We start from the raw sequence: 22,654 nt of genomic DNA, 5'->3' as shown, positions 1-22,654 counted from the left end.
TTCAAATTTACTTGGATTTTCATAAAACTATACAGCTATCTCAGTTGTATATTGATCTTACTGAATCCCAGGTTGTTATGTTGTTTGGCATATTGCTGTCAAATTTAAGGATTTAATTAAGGTAAAAAAGCTAGAATTTTCAGTTCGGACTAAATTCAGATAGTCGTCTTTAAATTTTTTTATAACTATTTCAAAGTAACTTGGATTTTCATCAAACTATACAGCTATCTCAATTATATATTGATCTTGTAGAATGCCAGATTGTTTGGTACTTTGGTTTATTGCTGTCAAATTTAAGGATTTAATTGATAGGTAATTAAATAAGCTAGAATTTTCAGTTCAGACTGAATTCAGATAGTCACCTTTAAATTTGTTTATTCTTTTTCAAATTTACTTGGATTTTCATAAAACTATACAGCTATCTCAGTTGTATATTGATCTTACTGAATCCCAGGTTGTTATGTTGTTTGGCATATTGCTGTCAAATTTAAGGATTTAATTAAGGTAAAAAAGCTAGAATTTTCAGTTCGGACTAAATTCAGATAGTCGTCTTTAAATTTTTTTATAACTATTTCAAAGTAACTTGGATTTTCATCAAACTATACAGCTATCTCAATTATATATTGATCTTGTAGAATGCCAGATTGTTTGGTACTTTGGTTTATTGCTGTCAAATTTAAGGATTTAATTGATAGGTAATTAAATAAGCTAGAATTTTCAGTTCAGACTGAATTCAGATAGTCACCTTTAAATTTGTTTATTCTTTTTATACGACCGCAAAAATTAAAAATTTTTTGGTCGTATATTGGTATGACGTTGGCGTCGTCGTCATCGTCGTCATCGTCGTCGTCGTCGTCGTCGTCCGGTGTCGTCCGAAGACACATTGGTTTTCGCACTCTAACTTTAGTTTAAGTGAATGGATCTCCATGAAATTTTACCATAAGGTTTAATACCACGAAAGGAAGGTTGGGATTGATTTTGGGGGTTATGGTACCAACAGTTAAGGAATTAGGGGCCAAAAAGGGGCCAAAAATAAGCATTTTTGTAACTTCCAGACAATAACTTGTGTGTTAGTGTATGGATCTCTCTGACATTGTACCACAAGGTTCCATATCACAAAGGGAAGGCTGTAATTGATTTTGGGGGTAATTGCCTCAAAATTTTAGGAATTAGGGGCAAAAAAAGGGGAAAAAAACAAGCATTTTTCTAGTTTCATGACAATAACTTGTGTGTAAGTGTTTGGATATTTCTGAAATTGTACTACAAGGTTCCATATCACAAAGGGAAAGCTGGAATTGAGTTTGGGGGTAATTGCCCGAAACGTTTAGGAATTGGGGGCCAAAAAGGGGCCAAAAATAAGCATTTTTCTAGTTTCCAGACACTAACTTGTGTTCAAGTGTATGGATCTCTCTGAAATTGTACTGCAAGGTACCATACTACAAAGGGAAGGCTGGGATTGAGTTTGGGGGTGATGAATCATAAGGGGGTTCAAAAAAATTGGGGGGGGGGATTTTTTTAATTCTTTTTTTTTCTTTTTTTCTTTTTTTTTTCTTTTAAAATTTTCCATTTTAAGTTGGTTATTTCTGATTTATATTTACAAGCAAATAATAATGATATGGTAGGAGATACACACCAAACAGGATGTGTAAATTATTATATAATAAGTATTGTGCAATAGCAAGAAATTTTCAATTGCACAGTATTGCACAATAGCAAGAAATCTTCAATTGCACAGTAATGGCAATAGCAAGAAATCTTCAATTGCACAGTATTGCGCAATAGCAAGAAATATCCAATTGCACAATATTGCGCAATAGCAAGAAATTGTCAATTGTACAGTATTGCGCAATAGCAAGAAATATTCAATTGCACAGTATTGTGCAAAAGAAGATACTTCGTATAAATTGCTTATTTCTTGATCAATTTCAATGCGGTTTTATTCTTGAATTCTTGGGGTTCTTTAATATGCTGAATCTAACCGTGTATTAAGTTTTTGGATTTTGGGCCCCGTTTTTAAATTGGTCCACATTGAGGTCCAAAGGGTCTAAAATTTAACTTTGTTTGATTTCATCAAAAATTGAATTATTGGGGTTCTTTGATATGCCGAATCTAACCGTGTATTTAGATTCTTAATTTTTGGTTCCGTTTTCAAATTGGTCTACATAAAGGTCCAAAGGGTCCAAAATTAAACTTAGTTTGATTTCAACAAAAATTGAATATATGGGGTTCTTTGATATGCTGAATCTAACCATGTATTTAGATTTTTGATTATGGGCCCAGTTTTCAAGTTGGTCCAAATCGGGGTCCAAAATTAAACTTTGTTTGATTTCAACAAAAATTGAATATATGGGGTTCTTTGATATGCTGAATCTAACCATGTATTTAGATTTTTGATTATGGGCCCAGTTTTCAAGTTGGTCCAAATCGGGGTCCAAAATTAAACTTTGTTTGATTTCAACAAAAATTGAATATATGGGGTTCTTTAATATGCTGAATCTAACCTTGTATTAAGTGTTTGGATTTTGGGCCCCGTTTTTAAATTGATCCACATTGAGGTCCAAAAGGTCCAGAATTTAACTTTTTTGTTTGATTTCATCAAAAATTGAATTATTGGGGTTCTTTGATATGCCAAATCTAACCGTGTATTTAGATTCTTAATTTTTGGTTCCGTTTTCAAATTGGTCTACATAAAGGTCCAAAGGGTCCAAAATTAAACTTAGTTTGATTTCAACAAAAATTGAATATATGGGGTTCTTTGATATGCTGAATCTAACCATGTATTTAGATTTTTGATTATGGGCCCAGTTTTCAAGTTGGTCCAAATCGGGGTCCAAAATTAAACTTTGTTTGATTTCAACAAAAATTGAATATATGGGGTTCTTTGATATGCTGAATCTAACCATGTATTTAGATTTTTGAATTTTGGGCCCCGTTATCAACTTTGCCCACATTGAGATCAAAAGGGTCTAAAATTAAACTTTGTTTGATTTCATCAAAAATTGAATTCTTGGGGTTCTTTGATATGCTGAATCTAACCATGTATTTAGATTTTGGATATTGGACCATAATAGGTGAATGTCCATTTTGAAATTTTTAAGTTCTTAGACCACATTCATTCTGTGTCAGAAACCTATGCTGTGTCAAATATTTAATCACAATCCAAATTCAGAGCTGTATCAAGCTTGAATGTTGTGTCCATACTTGCCCAACTGTTCAGGGTTCGACCTCTGCGGTCGTATCAAGCTGCGCCCTGCGGAGCATTTTATTCAAATTTACTTGGATTTTCATAAAACTATACAGCTATCTCAGTTGTATATTGATCTTACTGAATCCCAGGTTGTTATGTTGTTTGGCATATTGCTGTCAAATTTAAGGATTTAATTAAGGTAAAAAAGCTAGAATTTTCAGTTCGGACTAAATTCAGATAGTGGTCTTTAAATTTTTTTATAACTATTTCAAAGCAACTTGGATTTTCATCAAAATCTACACCTATCTCCATTATGTATTTATCTTACAAAATACAGGGTTATTTGGTAATTTGGTTTATTGCTGTTAAATTTAAATATTTAAATTATAGATATCTATCTGAATTTAGTCAAAACTGAAAATTTAAGCTTTTTTTATACCTATTAACTCAGTCCTTTCCTTAAATTTGACAGCAATACACCAAAATACAAAACAACCTGGCATTCTGTAGATAAATATATATTATAAAGATAGCTGAAAAGTTTGATGAAAATCCAAGCTGATTTGAAAAAGTTATAAAAATTTTAAAAATGACACCTTTGTTTTGTTAAAACAAGAATTTAATATAATCATGATAATAGAACTTTTATTGCAATCCTTGATAACACCTGGACAAGCGAAATTTGTTGAATCAATTAAAAAAACCAAGTAATATACAGAAGGGCTGATCATGCAATATACATATACTTTGTACATACATAATAAACAAATTTGTTAGTTATTTCTTGGCAATAAACATATTTATACCCAAACTGACTGTTTATTACCAAGGACTAATTTCGACATCGATAATCACTGAATTCTCAATTTATTCAGTCGTTAAGTTTTTAATCGGGAGAAAGTTTTGTAAAATACTAAATTTTGAATATTGCATTATTTCGTCATTTTTCAGTAAACAAAACAGAGATAACAATAGAGAGAAGGCAATTAAATTTATAAGCAATCCAATACACAAATAATGCAAGATTTAATTATGAAATAACTATATTTTTTCATGATGGTTATTCATAAGACTAAATTTTCATTTTGTTTTCAAATAATTAAAATACATAAGAGTTTCTATGCCTGAAATAACATAATTACTCGTGGATTTGACAAATATTTTGGGATATTTTACTTACCGGAAATCATATTTTAGCGACTTATTACGAAGCAACGACTGGAGACTTAAGGAGATTTAGAATGTTCGAATAGTGTTCTTTGATTGACAAAAATTTGAATGATTTTCATGTGCTGACATTTGTAAAATTTACAAAAATCTGTGCCTCTTGATTTTGCAGAGATCGAATAAAATTTCCCGCCATTACAGTGCATTTCTTTATTGATAGAATTTACTTTAAAGATATATTTTCTGCGAGTGCAAGAGAGTATATTTGATATTAAAAACATGAACAAATCAATCTTTTCCAGATTCAAAATTGTTGAGGGACGCTAAAATCGTACCACGTGACCTACAAAAATTTGCACACAGCACCTAAGGCTGTCGCCCCTCCTCTGGTTTGAACTGAATTCTGATAGTCACCTTTAAATTTTTTTATAACTTTTCAAATCAGCTTGGATTTTCATCAAACTTTTCAGGTATCTTTATTATATATTTATTTTACAGAATGCCAGGTTGTTTTGTATTTTGGTGTATTGCTGTCAAATTTAAGGAAAGGACTGAGTTAATAGGTATAAAAAAGCTGAAATTTTCAGTTTTGACTAAACTCAGATAGATACCTATAATTTAAATATTTAAATTTGACAGCAATAAACCAAATTACCAAATAACCTTGTATTTTGTAAGATAAATATATAATGAAGATAGGTGTAGATTTTGATGAAAATCCAAGTTGATTTGAAAAAGTTAAAGAAATAATTAAAGATGACTATCTGAATTTAATCAAAACTGAAAATTCTTGCTGTTGTTACCTATTAATTAAATTCTGTAATTTCACAGCAATGAACCAAACTACCAAATAACCTGGAATTTTGTAAGATCAATATTTAATTTAGTTAGATGGGCTGATTCAGACCAGTCAAGACTAAATTTGAAGGTCAAGACTAGTCGAGACAGGTCGTGACTGGTCGAGCCTTGGTTGAGACCATTTCAGACTACACCAAGATTATGAAGTACTGAATCAGACTTATTAAGTAAAGTCGAGACCAAAGTCCAGTACAGTTAAGTACTGTTGAGATAATGTCGAGTCTAGTCGAGTAAAATTTGTTCTCGACTTTACTGGTCGAGCACAAAATATGGTCTTTTCAAATTTTCAGACTCTGAGCAGTTTGTAGTGTTTGTGATTAAAAAGTTCAGCTGATTTTTAAAGAGTTAACTCCCTTAGGTATTCTGTTACCCTTTAACAGTTATTCATGTTAACCATCCTGGTTAATTCAACTACTGGTAATTATGTGGGTAAACTGAATTTCTGAACTATTCTTTGGATTATTTTTCATGCAACATACTTATAATTAATTATAAAATAAAAGTTGTTTGTACCATATATATATTGGAAACTTTGCTTGTTATTAAATTCTTTCTTGCTAGAGGTTTTTGTCACAAGGAACATATAAGAACTACCATTCTGAATGGGAAATAACTTGCTTCAAACTATATTCCTGACAAAACTTTTAATGACTGCTGAAGCAGGCCTAAACAATCCCAAAATACCAACTTAATTGGTCAAGACAATAAATACAATAAAGAGTTCCATTTCTATTGATTAATTTCAACTGAATATCTGCTGTTTACACATACATATTTCATAGATTATATAAGTATCATTATGTTACCAGAGTTGTACCCGTAAATCCCATACAGGCCAGTTCCAGGTAATTATCTGGTACATGTGTATAAATTCTGGTATGTATGCAAGTGTCTTTTGTCTCCAAATTAAAATTCTGCAGATTATCTTTACTGCAGGTACATCTGTGAAAAATGGGAGATTAAATTGTAATTGTATTATTGAGTAAACTTTCAGATAGGATCTATATTAATTGTATAATGATTTTAATCACAATTATACAACTTGGTGAAATTGTCATTAATTTCATACTTTAATATATCACTTGTCTTTCATAACTCAATTTTGAAAGAAACTTGAAAAGTATATGTTCCCAATCTTATTTTTCATATGACCCCTTTGAATATATATGTAAAGAGGTTTTCAGATTTGAGCCTCTATAAAATGGGAATTATTCAATGTACATGTAAGATGTTGCATAGAGTTAAACAATGTTCCTGCCAACTTCTTCATGCACTTCCCAATGCAGGCAATAACTTGAACATAATACAAATATCTGTGTTCTGTTTCAGTTCAAAACAACATAAATTTTACCTTTACATACATAATTAATTATTTTCTTTTTGCACAATATGCTGTTATTCAAATTTATTTTCAGTCCTATTATTACATTTCAAACTTGACCGAGTTGTCTTTCAAACAGGTTCAAATTGTCTTTCAAACTGGTCCAAGTTATCTTAAAAAGGGGTCTGAGTTGTCTTCAAGCTGGTCCTTGATGTCTTTAAGTTGGTCCTAGGTGTCTTGGTCCAAATTATCTTTGGTCTGTGTTTCCCTAAATTACAAAGGTCTGCCATTATCACAAAGTTCTCCAAATGACAAAAACAAACATTAAGATCCAACATAATACAACCACAAATTCAGAGAGACCAAATTGATTGATGAAACATTTGTTTTTTCTTAATTCAAGATATATACATTTTTTTAATGGATTTGTCATTGAAATTATCTTTTTTCTTCAGTTGTCATATTTTATAATTAATCATATTTGTTCTATTATATATTGCAGAAATAAAATAGAGAAAAACTTCTTCAGCCATGTTGTTAGTTTGTCTGACCTTGGTGGTCAGTTTTCTCTCTGCAGAAGCTCAAACACATAATGGGTAAGTGAAAACATTCCAACTTATTAAGTTTTTACATTTAAACTTATATAGGTGTTAACAGATTTATCTATATTTGTTGTAACTAGATGTATTCTAGAACAATTTTATTATTTTTTGGTTAACGTAAAAAAATTGTTCAGAAGAAACAGCATGCTTCAGGAAACATTCCACTTGATCCATTTTGGTTTCAAACAGCTCTTCATAAAGATAGTATAACTAACAGGATGCAATATTAATTGATTGTTCGAGTTTAACGCCACTATAACACTAATGGCTATATCCTGGCGGCCAGCTTTTATTTGTAGAGGAAGCCGTAGTGCCACTTTTAATACATTCTTCAAAAGAAGACTTTGCTGTGGAAGTACATAAGACAACATTACATCATGAACCGCTGGGAATCAGTGAAACCCTTCTCAAGTACAACACTTTCTTGTTGTACTACAGTTGGGAAAAAATAAGATTTTCCTGCAAAATTGAAAATATTTTGTGACAGTTTCACAAGCCTTTTACAGGAACATAAGTTATGAACCAAAAGGTCTAAGACACCATTTCAAGCAAAAAATAACAAAGTATTGTTTTGATATATAACTCTAATACCAATTCTGTTGAATGACAAGTTTGTTTTAAGTTTTTTTGGATATGATAAAATGTTTTTTTTTTAATTTCTAATATAGAATAGTAAATTATGTTTTTTTTTAATGCCAATTCTGTCGAATGACAAGTTCTAAGTTTTTTTTTGGACATGATAAAATGTTTTTTCAAATTTCTAATATAGTATAGTAATTAAATTATGTTTTTTTTTGTATTTTTGGATTGCTGTCCCATTGACATATACGTAACATCTCCTTTTATTCATACCTAGCTAGTTGTTTTTTTCAAAAGTAAGGGACCAGTTAATTAACCCCTTTCAAATGTGTTTTCTTTCTGCAAGCCAACATATCACAATGATATTTCCCAAGGAATAACTAAATTTGTTGTAAATATAGATTATTTAAAACTGTTATATCTATATAAACAGCTCAGACATGTACAGGAATACAGTGTTTGGAAAAAATCTTGCCTAAAAATACTTCACATGTACAGCTCATTATCAAAATATCTACAAAATGTTAAATTGCTTTTGTATTGACCAATGTGTTGACCTATTTTCTTATCTTTAAATTATACGTTTTGGTTTATTTTAGTATAGTATTGGAAAACCGGTCTCTTTATATTATATAATATTAATGATGCATTACTCATTAATGTTGCATTCATGAAATAATTTTTTAATTTCTGTTCAGTACCACAAAGTACCATCTTGGGTGTGAATTAAGTGGATGTAATTGTCAATACAGAATTATGCACTTAAAAAGAGGTTTACTTGTTTACAAAATTACCAGTGCATAACAATAATAAAGAAGACGTGACTTCAATTTGTCACCAAATTTAACTTGAAATTGACTTGATAAAATCAAATGATAGTTTTGAATATTGATGTAAGATATTTATTTTTAGGGCTGCAAACCATCGTGGTTTTTTAAACCCTTTCTATTTTGAAGTTACCATAATCACCATTTCACAATGATTCACTCCAACTCAAGCAAGAGTGATTTTTAACAGAACCACCCTGTTTGTATTGTACTTGTTTCTATGATCGGAAATTAGTATCACTATCTACTTTAATGGGCATTCTCTCATTTAAAATTACATAACACTTTAATTTACTCCCAAATAAAGTTATAAAAGTAATTACAACAACATTTTTAAAAAAATTTTTTTTTTATATTTTTTTGTATGTTACTGTTAAATGGGAATACTTTTATAGGCGAGAACACTGTGAGGGTTCCATGGGACCCTTTACAAATTTTTTTCGTTTCCAATTTTTATTCAAGATGTTAGTTGAATAAAAGCTCTTAAATTTGGTCAAAATAAAGGGCAATTACTCCTATTCAGAGTCCTTCTGTCATATTGAATTCAGATAGATCTTGTCATGCCAATCCTTTTTGCACTCTACAGTTTAGGAGTGCCTGTAATAATTTTCAAGATAATAGCTAAAACAAGAAATTGAGTGAAAATTGTCATTCAAGGGCATATAACTCCAGTAGAGAGTCAATTGAGGATTGTGCCATTGCGGTCATGTGACTGATTTGAAGAACTTGTAATGCTGATTATTTTTGCTTAATAAGTCTCCCAAACAAAGTTTGGAGACTTATTGTTTTTGCTCAGTTCTTCTACTTTTTCTTCTATCTCTTCCTCTTCCGCCGCTTTTTTAAATGAACTTGTCTGCACCCGATCTCCAAAACCGCTAGTCAGATTTACTTAAGGTTCCACAATATGTTAAACTAACATGTCTAGTTGTGCAATCAGGGTTTTGTTTGTGCACTGGGGTCTAAAAAGGGGGTACTTTGAGGGTCCAACAGAAGGGAGGGGTTTACTATAGAACCCTATGGGATTTTATTTTTTTTAATTTTCAAATGATTATACCTTGAAAATAGTTAGTGATAGACACAATCTTTATCATTGAAAATGTTCTACATGATAAAGCACATCAAATGAAATAAAGGGTTAGTCCCCAGGGGTCACCCCACCCCCTGCCATTTGAGTTAGTTCTAATATCTTGTAAGTGGTTAAGATCCCCACCCCTAAACCATACATATTCTGGTTTGTCATGATAAAGAACATCAAATGAAATATAGGGCTAGTCCCCAGGGGTCACCCCCACCCCCTACCATTTGAGAAAGTTCTAATATCTTGTAAATGGTCAAGATCCCCACCCCTAAACCATATATATTCCTGCTCATCATGTCACGAAGATTTGAATGATATATAGGGTCAGTCCCAAGGGGTCATTAATGCATATCACTTTACTGGACCAAACCAATTTTTACTGGATTTTGCCCAATGTCCAGCGACTATGAGAATGACTGTAATTATGGGAACTTTGTTTGGGAGACTTCGTAACAGCATCCTGTTACAACTATTTCTTGTTAATGTTTCTGTCTATCTATTATAGTTTCCAAGATACTGTAAAATCATAAATCAATGTGTGCATTTATTATTGCAAATCACTGATTACTAGTAAAAATGGATATCTAATTGATATGATTGTAAACATTTTGTGATTGAAGATCACTCCTGAAAGTAGAAAAATTTGAGTTTTTGTCTCGCCTTGACGGAGTTAAAAAGCGAGACATAGATATGCTATTTCCGACGTCAGTGGGGGCGGCGTCAACAATGTATTAGTTTGTGATTAGGTCTAGTTCATGGTGAACCACTAGTGGTAGGTCAATGATATTTGGTATGCAGTTGTATTAGCAATGGCACATCTCATTACCATGGAGATTATTTGGCCCTGCCTCCTCAGTCAAGGTCTATTGACTTTGAAACTTTTGCTTAGTTTTCATGTATTAGTTTGTGATTAGGTCAGTTTAATGGGAACCACTTGTGGTAGGTCAATGATAATTGATATGCAGTTGTATAAGCATTAGCACATCTCATTTCCATGGAGATTATTTGGTCCTTACCCCTCAGTCATGGTCTATTGACTTTGAAACTTTTGCTTAGTTTACATGTATTAGTTTGTGATTAGGTCAGTTTATGGGGAACCACTAGTGGTAGGTCAATGATATTTGGTATGCAGTTGTATAAGCATTGGCATATCTCATTTCCATGGAGATTATTTGGCCCTGCCCCCTCATTCATGGTCTATTGACTTTGAAACTTTTGCTTAGTTTTCATGTATTAGTTTGTGATTAGGTCAGTTTAATGGGAACCACTAGTGGTAGGTCAATGATAATTGATATGCAGTTGTATAAGCATTAGCACATCTCATTTCCATGGAGATTATTTGGTCCTTACCCCTCAGTCATTGTCTATTGACTTTGAAACTTTTGCTTAGTTTACATGTATTAGTTTGTGATTAGGTCAGTTTGAGATGAACCACTAATGTTAAGTCAATGATATTCGGTATTCAAATGTATTGGCATTTGCAAGTTTCATTTCCATGGAGATTATATAACCCCACCCCCTAATTATGGTTCATTGACTTTGAAACTTTTACATAGTTTACAAGTTAATGTTTGTGTTTAGGTCTGTTTAAAGGGAACTTATGAAAAGTCAATGGTATTTGGTTTGCAGTTGTATTAGCATTGGCACATCTCATTTCCATAGAGATTCTTTAGCCCTGTACCTTCAGTCATGGTTCATTGACTTAGAATATTTGCATAACTTACATGTTAAAGTATTGCTATTTTAATTTCAACATTTGCATTATCAAAATAACAAATAGGCGAGACATATATCTGTGTTAACAGTTTATTATTATTGCAAAACTGATACTGTCACATTTTTCATTGGCAGTCATACCACATCTCCTTATTTTTATATTCTGTGTCCATTCTTTGCTGATAAGGATCTGACAATGCTTTGTTTTACTCTCTGTTGTGATGAACTTTTAAGGATCCTTAGGCTTTATTCTGTGTCAACACTTTGCTTACAAGGATCTGACATCTCTCTGGTTTACTCTCTGTTGTGATGACCTTTTCAGCATCCTTAGGTTTTATCCTGTGTCCACACTTTGCTTACAAGGATCTGACACCTCTCTGGTTTACTCTCTGTTGTGATGAACTTTTTAGGATCCTTAGGTTTTATCCTGTGTCCACACTTTACTTACAAGGATCTGACTTCACTCTGTTTTACTCTCTGTTGTGATGATCTTTTCAGGATCCTTAGGTTTTATCTTGTGTCCACACTTTGCTTACAAGGATCTGACTTCACTCTGTTTTACTCTCTGTTGTGATGAACTTTTAAGGATCCTCAGGTTTTATTCTGTGTCCACACTTTGCCTACAAGGATCTGACACCTCTCTGGTTTACTCTCTGTTGTGATGAACTTTTTAGGATCCTCAGGTTTTATTCTTTGTCCACACTTTGATGAGAAGGATCTGACTTCACTCTGTTTTACTCTCTGTTGTGATGATCTTTTCAGGATTCTCAGGTTTTATCCTTAGTCTACGCTTTGCTTACAAAGATCTGACAATGCTTTGTTAATTTACTCTCTGTTGTGATGAACTTTTCAGGATCCTCAGGTTTTATCCTTAGTCCACACTTTGCTTACAAGGATCTGACACCTCTCAGGTTTACTCTCTGTTGTGATAATCTTTTTAGGGTCCTCGGGTTTTATCCTGTGTCCACATTTTGCTGACAAGGATCTGACTTCACTCTGTTTTACTCCCTGTTGTCATGATCTTTTCAGGATCCTCAGGTTTTATCATATTTATATATACCTTCAAAATTTTAAGGGAGAAATTTCATTGGTTGATGAACAGAAAGTAGAACTTACATTGTCAGATCTTTGTAAAGGAATGGGGGAAACTAAATTTGTTTTTCGATCAGACAGATATAAAATGAATTTTGTTTTATTTTACTTTAAAAAAAAAAGAAGAAAATATGGAGTTAATAGCACCATTGGGAAACCTTGGCAACATACAAACTGTTGCTACTGAAAATTCAAGAAAAATATCGGTTCCTTGGTTGTATTGTAGACATTAATTTTGCTTTTGTTGGTCATGAATAGATTTAGGCAACATATTTGAGATAAACAAGCAAAATATTATACATGTCCTTCTGCAGGCAGTCTTGATGATATTAACAACCAGTTATTAAATGCAGTATAAAGATGATGTTGGTTTCTCCTAAAGAAAACAGTGTAAAAATATCTTGACATCTTGAAAAATATAACATTGATTTTTCATTAAGATTTGTATTATTGAGGTCAAAATGAAAGATAGGTGGAAGATATTAAAGAGATATTAAAACTCATAGGTCCATGACAAACTGACAAGTCATGGCACAAAATAAAAAAAACAACCAAAAGACAAACAATAGTATATAAAACACAACATAGAAAACCAAAGAGAGAACAACATGAACCCCATCCAAAACCAAATGTGCAGAAAAGAATACTTAAATATGAGTTTATTACTGAATATTGTAAAGACTGTCATTTAATCTTGGAAACACACTTCAGACATATCATTATTAGAAGAAGGATGGTCCTTCTTCTAAGGCACCTTTAGATTATATAGTAATAGAGAGGCGAAAGATACCAAAGGAATATTATATAGTAATAGAGAGGCCAAAGATACCAAAGGAATATTATATAGTAATAGAGAGGTGAAAGATACCAAAGGAATATTATATAGTAATAGAGAGGCCAAAGATACCAAAGGAATATTCAAACTCATTAATTGAAAACATTACTGTCATGGCAAAAAAACAAAATATGATGAAAAGAAAAACAACAGTTCACAAACACAACAACTTAAGTCTGAGCAACACAATTCCCACCAAAAACTGTGGGTAATAGCTATCATTACCTATGTTGTTATACATTGGTTGCTCTCCAAACTTTTGGCTCTGAGTATCCCATAAAATTCAGTAAAGAACATGCACATTCAGGAAGTTTTAGACTGATCATAAATCCTATGCAAATATACCATATATGACTGCTGTAATTTTGTGTTTTGTACTTAAAAAAATTTATATATATAATATATTATTTTAGAACGTTTGTTGTGACTGCTCCAAAGGAAGCCAGGATTGGTACCCCATATATTGTTAGTGTTATTATGACGGAGCCAAGATCTGATACATTGTCAGGAAAAATTGAAATAGCTACCAGTGATTCTACAAAGAAAAAGACAGAAATGTTTAGTATTGCCTCAACAGGTAAAACACGTGTTTAATAAGAGATATTTGATCTACACCTATATATAATTAGTTATGTTTATAAGGATAGATTTTTTTTTCATAAACATGATGAAATGTAATATTTTATCCTTCAACAATGTATGGCATGTTATGGAAATGGGATATTTATGATATTTATAGTAGTAGGAGTTATACACTGTGGTCAGATTACACAGTATGGAGTTGACTCCCAGACTTGATTCTGCTGAAGCTAATTAATTTGTAAAAGATATGAAAATGCTTGTATTCTTAAATTTTTTATTAAGCTATATAATATGGTATGTTGTTTTTTTATGACAATTATGAGAAATGAAATAAAACTTCTTTTTAAGGATAAAGAACAGATTGTAATTATAGGTTTCGTAACGATTGAGAATTAGATATCGCTTGATATCAACTCTTCAATATAATAATAAACGAGCCTTCCACTAGTTATTGTTACTGTTCGATTAAATAACGAGAGTTGATATCAAGCGATATCCAATTCTCAAGTGTTGTTAAACCTATTTCTCTTATGGTCAACCCCTCATTATGTTTAATTCCGCGAATCTTTGATCTAATCTTTTGCACATACCAGTATGATGTCATATGTCCTGTTCCTGTGTCAAATTTTAACATGAGACATTTTAAAACTTTTTGTATGCTTCAGAATGTATTGAAATTTGACAAAAAGAAAATTTTCAGGTGAAAAGTATGAGTGTTTTGTATATTATTAAAGAAATCACTTATGTCCCTTGCCATGGACGAAATGTACATCGTCTTAACCTTTGAAAGTCATCAGTGACCTAACGAATAGCCAATGGAAATGTCATAATAACAGCCCATGAAGCTGGATAAGCCAATCAAATTTTTCGTATCACTTTTTTGTACACTCTGTGCAGTGTGATACGAGAAATATCTTTTCATGCAAGAAATAGATAAACGGTCACAACCATAAGAGAATTGATAATATTTATTTTTGTGAATTGTTAAAATAATATGCTTAGTAAAGGGACTGTATCAAAAGGCTGATAGCTGATTAAAACTTAACTTACATAGTTTTGGGTTGGTGGTATGTAAAATTCAGAGCAAGTTTTCTTGTCCTATATTGGCCTATTATAGTGTTAAAGCATTTCCAATGTTTGTCCAGTCAATATAAAATCGAACAGTTATTTGAACCTTTTTTTTTCCTTATGCATTTAGCTGATATTTAGTTTATAAGTGCATATTAGTGAGTTGAATCTCAATTGCTTTGTTTCCCATGGCATACTTTTGATGAAATTACAATCCTTGGACTGTTTAATGAAAATTGTTCTTGTCAAGACTTGTTTTTTGCCTGTATGTAATGAGCTATTAGTCTAGTGATAATACTGTAAATTCAGAAATTATTGCGTGCATTTATTGCGATTTTTGAAAAATTATCAAAAATTTGAGAATAACTATTGCGAATTTTGGAATAGCTACATACAGATATATGTATTTGATATCAGAATGCGAGTTTTTATTATTGCGATACTCAAGTGGTCACGTTGTTTGCATTAATAAAAACCTCGCAATAATTTCTGAATTTACAGTAATTGATAGTTTTCCATTATAAGACTCTTTCAGAATATTCAATAAAGTACCTAAAAAAGAAAATAATTATTTTCTATTTGTTTAAATATGATAGGTTTGGTTTCATATTATTGACAGTGGTAATGAGTCCCCTCATTGGGGTGTCCAAGTATTCACATAATCACAATTTTTTTGCCAATATAATCACATAATCATTAATTATTTTTGTAAACAAGATAATCAAATAATCAAAAATACAGTCCTAGATTATCAAATAATCAAAAAATCATGAAATATTTGGTCTGGTAATCAAATAATCACTATAAAAACGGTCAAGTAATCACATAATCAAAAACCCCATGAGGAGGCTTGGTAATGACCTTCTGTTTTATCAATTATTGATCAAATGATACAAATCTGGAATACTTCTACGGATCATCAACCACTTTCCTTGCTGAACATAAAGTAATTGTATGTCTAAATACAAGGAATAAATACACAACTGATCTGTAGATAATCTACATTCAAATTATCATTAGAAAAAAAGGGCTGCACCCACAAATAGGATTTACAATGTCTACAGTATAGTTCAAATAAATGAACAAACTTTTCCGGAGTCTCTATCATTAATTTACACTTCAAAACTTCAATTTGCAGAATTAAATATTGTATATATATTCTCTAAGACATAACATTGAGATATTTTCATATAAGATATCTTGATTTCATACGTTTCACAGCTGTGAGGGGATAGTGAATATAGTGAAGTGGATGTATTACACAAAACATTTGCCTGTTAGACTCACCCATACATTATTAGAGAGGCTTGGCTTCTGTGTTTATTTGCCATAATGTGCCTGAAATATTCTCTTTTTTTGTCTCACCAGGCGACAGTCATTTCAGCATGGGCACTCTTGCTTGCTTAAATCTGGCAATATTTGAAGAGTTTATATCACCCTACACATTTATGGTTAAATTAGGATAATTTTGTAAGGATTAATTTTTTTCATATTTTGCAATTTAAGGGACCAAATTTTGGCTCTTATCCTATCTCCTCCTTTCTTTTCAACACTGATTTTTCTATCTAAAAATGCAATTTCACCATAACAAGTTCATGACTAATTTAGACATAATAAATTGATTATTGATATTTAAAATAGCTGCTTGATGATATCGTACTTACATGTAGAATTTTTGTAGATTATTATAGAGGATGCATAATGAGTATATTCCCTAATGGTTACATTGATATTTTAAGTGAAAAAACCTGAAAAGAAGAATAAACAAATCGTTAAAAATTAATGAAACATGATAGGCAGCAAATTGATTCAAACATAATTTCAAACATCGTTGTCCTTTGGTCTTAATGGATAGTAGTCTCATTGGCAATCATACCACATCTCCATGTCTATATATAGACACTTTATAAAACGTTAAACATGAATTTAGACAATTATTTATTTTGATTTTTTTTTAAGATATATATATATATGATATTTATTGTATTTCAGAGAATAAAAAAGATGTGCCTATAACTGTTATGGTAAGATTATTTATTCTACAAGGATGGATATATTTTTTCCAACTCCTATTTATCTATGGACAAGAGTTCACTCAAAACTAACAAGTCTTTTCTAGAATTTACTGGTTCACTGTAGTATTATATGAGAAATTGGCTTAGATGCATTAGATAAATTACTGGACATATGAGTTTTTCTCATTGTTGAAGACTGTACAGTGGCCTATAATTGCTTACTACATACCGCCTCATTTCAACTCTGTTGGATAGTACTCTCATTGGCAATAATACCACATCTTCTCATTTTTCTATGATACATTTTATTTGTCTACAGGTGCCCAATATTGGTAGAAAGCCTTGTGCTTTACATATAAAAGAACTTTTATTATTGCTTTCTGAAAGGTGTGTTAGTGATCTATTGAAAATTGAAATTTGGCTTTACCAACATTTTGTCTTTTTGCAGTATTGGTCTGAATTTCCTGCCATTTGTTGTAGTTCACCCACTTAGCAGAATATACTTGATTGATTTATTGTTTTTGTCTAGCCTGGCAAGACATAGGTGTTGCTTTGCTGGCGGCGGCATCAACAATTGTTAAGTTTTCTGCTGAATTCAGTTTGATAGGAACTACTTGTGATAGATCAATGATATTTTCTATAAAGTTGCTTTACTATCAGTACATATCAGTTTGACAACTATTTTAAACCCCTGCCCCCGTAGATCATGGTACAGTGACTTTGAATTAATTAGCAATGTTGCTGTCTATCAGATTGTTTTCTTCTGAATTTTCTGAAGACAGGCAAGACATATCCCTGTGTCAACATTTAATGTAATAATGATTTTGTCCTAAATACGCATGTTATATTTGCCAGACAATATCAGCAAACAGTAATAGATCTACAACAAAGATCCACAAATTTTAACCTCCGTTTATAGAAAAAATATCATTTTATATGCCTTTCAGAAATATGGAAATATAGAAATTCTTAAATATGACAATTTTACACAATCTAAGTTAAAAAATACTTATATTTGGACAATGGGAAAAGTAAAATATAAGTATGTAGCTATATATATAGTGAATGACAAAACAATTGATACTCTGGCAAACTTTCAAACTTTTTACGTTTCATATGCATTAGATTTTCACAATTAAATATTCACCCTTGTATGTACTGTGGACTTGATATTTAATTTTTTTCCATTTAAATGAACTGTATTTCATTCACCTCTTAATAAAGGTCAAGGTCATAAAAAACTTAGTGAATACTTAAAATACCATAAAAACAAGTCATTTAAAAATAGGATGTCCTTTTATTATGATAGTACATTTAAATCTGTTTATTTATAGAATATTATTGAAAAATTGGGGTCTGAATGAAAGAGTTATATATGATAAAGGAGACTATTTGAGTAACAACTGCTTTAGAATCCACAGCCAGTTGTCTGACACTAGCATTCAAGTTGGTGTGCAGGTTTATTTTGGAGACACTGATCATTTGCTATAACAGTTTTATGGTTGAGTTGCTTTGATACAGTTTTAAAGCTTCATTACTCATGTAAAGTTTATGTTTGTGAACAGATCCAGATACTTTATGAGCTACAGTCATAGCATTGAAGTAAGGATGCATCTTCAGGATAATATAGCATACTATACATTATATGCTACAACAGACAAAACAACAAAAAATCATTCTAAAAGCTTAAAAATGACATATAAGCTGCATTTTTTTAATATATTATGTTTTAGGCTGGTGATTTGGACCCTGGGAGTTATAGATTGAAGTTTGAGATGACAATAGGAGGGAAATCTTTGAAGGACAGCATTGAAATTAACCTTGTTGATGATGGTGGTTTAATCCTGATTCAAACAGATAAGGCCATTTATAAAAAATCACAAACCGGTAAAGCATTTACTGTAGATTCATTAATATTGATTGGATACCAGTTTTCGTTGATTTCATGGGTGTAGGTTAACCACGAATTTAAATGTTCACATAAGTGAAATTTTCCAATAGGCTTGTATACAGACCAAGAAATCAAATATCCACGAAAATAGCTCACTCGAATCAAATGGCCAGTATAAAGTATTATTATACCCCTTTGAACAAAGTTCCGTAGGGTATTATGTTTTTGACCCGTCCTTCCGTCATTCCCTCCGTCAATCCTGTTCTTGTCATCACAAACCTTAAACTGCACAGCAGAATTTCATGAAACTTTGTAGTTAATATAAACATACTTTGTAGATGTGCATATCGACAGGAAATTATGATTCAATTTTTTTTTTGTGAGTTTTTCCCCTTTGAACATAGAATTTTGGCCTAAATATACTGCTGTTACAGTTTGTCATCGCAACTCCTCTGAAACCACACAACAGAATCTTATGAAATTTTGTAGATAATAAGGACATAATATGTAGACGTGCATATCCACAAGAGATTTTTATCAGTTGACTTTCGTAGGAGTTATGAGTCTTTGAACTTAGAAATCTGGTGAGATTTTGTTTGCCCAGTGACAATGTGGGGGCTTGGGGTATGTGAGCATGCTCACAGAGGTTCTTTAATTATTGCTAGATGTCTTTCATACATTTTATGAACTTTCAAAAACATTTTCTTTCCTTAAAGCACTGTCCAGATTGACATAAAATTTTATTGGACAACATCTCAACTTCCAAATTATAATTTGATAACAAAATATTGTGTCTTATTTTTTCTGTGCATTATACATTGTTTCAGTTCAAGTTAAAAAGTTTTGAAAACTAGATAAGAATTTGACAAATCAGACTTTACATTTTGAGGTTTGTACCTGGAACTACAACAGTTAATTCATGGGTTAAGTTGTAGTAGCTGAAAGATGAAAAATGCCCAAAAATTATCATGTGCCACCAGCAATCTTTACTTTTATGTGATGAATAAGTACAACAAAATATGAAAGTAATTCAAAAATAACTCAGACAGCAGTTAACTTTTAAAAGACAAATACATGAAAAAAATATGAAAAAAAAACAAACATAAAGGAAAATACTGGTGAGAAAATGGTCACTCAAATGAAATGATAAACCACCAACTTTGACAAGTGAAGAAAAGCATAATTATGACTTAACACCTGTCATTTTTTTTTCTTCAGTGAAAATGAGAATTGTTCTCCTCAATGCAGACTTAATGCCAGTAAATAAAAAGATGAACATCACAATTGTTGTAAGTACTTTATTTTCTATATATGATTAAAATTGGGCTTTTTGAGTAATGAGAGGGAGGGTAAGTGTATCTAAATATCTGTTTCGTACATGTTAGATATAAAAAAAATATAAAGATAAAGCTCTTCCTTAAAATAATCTAAGGTGCTTATGTGCAGTATGTCAAAAAAGTACAACAAAAAAATACCGAACACCAAGTCAAAATAAAAAAGGGAAGTCCATAAAAACAGACAAAATCAAACACTATCAATCAAAGAATCCAGAAAAATTTAATAAAACAAGCATCCGATTTCCCTATGATGCCAAGAGTGAATATTGAGTTCCCATCACTCTTACACCTGTTAACAAAGCTCAAATAAGGCCATTTGAAAGACTTCAGAAAAGTAAGTAAAGAGCTTCAGAGTTGAGTTATACTGGAGTATTCCTATCAGTTCATTCTTGCTCATGTTATCACATTTCTGTAATTAAATAGTATGCAACATAAGCAAGACTGTATAATTAATAATAGTACTTCAGAGTTGGGGATAGCCTTGTTTTTTCCTGACAGTACATTCTTGCTTATGATACACATTACTGTAATAAAATCATTCATGAACTGTTATGTCATGGTGATGTTAGATTTGGCAGAAGCATTATATAGATGAGTTGTGTCATGCATTTCATTGCCTTTGCTCACTTGATATCCTGGATAACAAGATCAGGTTGTTGTACAGTGGCTGATCCAGGGGAGGGGGGTTCCTGGGGTTGAACCCCCCCCCCCCCTCTTTTTTTGACGATCAATACTTTTGAATGGGGACATATGATTGGAACCCATCCTTTTAAAAATGGCTGGATCCACCCCTGTAGTATTTAAGCTATATATGTTATTATTAGAGTTCCATGTCAATTTTTCGAGGCAACTGTTAACATCCCAAAGGCTATTAGCAGCTCTGCTCATTATCTATTGTTACACATCATTTACTTATATATTTACAATAATACTTTTGATTTTTAGGATCCGGATGGTAACAAAGTTCAGAAATTGACTGAAGAAAAAAACAACACAGGTGATAATTATTTTACTACCACCTAAGAGTTTAAAATAGTTTTATTCACCATTTTTTTCTTGGGTCACAGAATGAATTTTTCATGTAGCTATTGCCATCACTGTCATTTTTATCATGTGCTTGTATTTAACTCTGAAATATATGTGGCAGTTTTTTTTCACAATTAGGTTTAATTGACAAAAGGAATGTTGCAAAAATATCATGTATAGAAAAAAATTCAAATAAAACACCATTCTTGTTTCTAAGGATGATATCACATATTAAAAAAAGGAAATCATTTAACAGATCAACATTTTTGTCTCGCTTTGATGGAGTCAAAAAGCGAGACATAGGTATGCTGTTTCCGGCGTCGGCGGCAACGGCGGCGTCAACAATGTATTAATTAGTTTGTGATTAGGTCTAGTTCATGGTGAACCACTAGTGGTAGGTCAATGATATTTGGTATGCAGTTGTATTAGCATTGGCACATCTCATTACCATGGAGATTATTTGGCCCCGCCCCCTCAGTCAAGGTCTATTGACTTTGAAACTTTTCATAGTTAACATGTATTAGTTTGTGATTAGGTCAATTTATGGGGAACCACTATTGGTAGGTCAATGATATTTGGTATGCAGTTGTATAAGCATGGGCATATCTCATTTCCATGGAGATTATTTGGCTCTGCCCCCTTAGTCATGGTCTATAGACTTTGAAAATTTTGCTAAGGTTACATGAATTAGTTTGTGATTAGGTCAGTTCAAGGGGAACCATTAGTGGTAGGCCAATGTTGATTGGTGTTCAGTTGTATAAGCATTAGCACATCTCATTTCCATGGAGAATATTTGGCCCTGCCCCCTCAGTCGTGGTCTATTTACTTTGAAACTTTTGCTTAGTTTACATGTATTAGTTTGTGATTAGATCAGTTTAAGATGAACTGCTAATGTTAAGTCAATGATATTTAGTATGCAAATTTATTGGCATTTGCAAGTATCGTTTCCATGGAGATTATATAGCCCCACCCCTGATCATGGTTCATTGACTTTGAAACTTTTATATAGTTTGCAAGTTAATGTTTGTGTTGAGGTTTGTTTAAAGGAAACGACTTATAATAAGTCAATGGTATTTGGTACTGTAAACCGGGAAATTTTCGCGCCGTCTTTATTTCGCGATTTATTAACACAATCTTAATTCGCGCCGTTTTGAATTCGCGATTTTCCTGTGACCTATATACATATTTTCATAAATGAATAAGAAAGTGAACAGCTTTACATGTATCGTAAATCAAGTGATAAAATCAATCAGAAATATTTTGTTTTCGGTTCATTAATGTTAAAAGAGATTAAAAGTTGTGTCATGTTTGCTTGTAAAAACACATACACTATAACAGAAAAGAAGAGCTAATTAAGAGTGAATTTAAATAAAATGCTGTCAGGATTAATGCTAATTAATTGATCTTTTGATCTGATTAATCTTTGTAGAAGATTCAACAAGGTATTACTTTCAAAACTGATTGACAGGTGTC

At 31.7% G+C, this 22,654-nt stretch overlaps 1 protein-coding gene across 1 annotated transcript in view; it reads left to right on the top strand.

Annotated features, from left to right (window-relative positions):
- The window catches only part of LOC127702833 (complement C3-like), a 233,275-nt gene that overhangs the window by 6,605 nt on the left and 204,016 nt on the right, over window positions 1-22,654 (top strand). Inside the window, exons 3-8 of the mRNA XM_052207135.1 lie at window positions 7,036-7,129; window positions 13,676-13,839; window positions 16,905-16,936; window positions 18,661-18,814; window positions 20,037-20,107; window positions 21,101-21,152. Of these exons, the coding sequence (XP_052063095.1) occupies window positions 7,065-7,129; window positions 13,676-13,839; window positions 16,905-16,936; window positions 18,661-18,814; window positions 20,037-20,107; window positions 21,101-21,152 (538 nt within the window). The 5' untranslated portion in view covers window positions 7,036-7,064. The remainder of the gene's footprint in view (window positions 1-7,035; window positions 7,130-13,675; window positions 13,840-16,904; window positions 16,937-18,660; window positions 18,815-20,036; window positions 20,108-21,100; window positions 21,153-22,654) is intronic.

Source organism: Mytilus californianus, unplaced genomic scaffold (assembly GCF_021869535.1).
Source record: "Mytilus californianus isolate M0D057914Y unplaced genomic scaffold, xbMytCali1.0.p SCAF_5, whole genome shotgun sequence".
Taxonomy (NCBI): Eukaryota; Metazoa; Mollusca; class Bivalvia; order Mytilida; family Mytilidae; genus Mytilus; species Mytilus californianus.
This window is presented reverse-complemented; position numbering and strand designations above follow the sequence as displayed.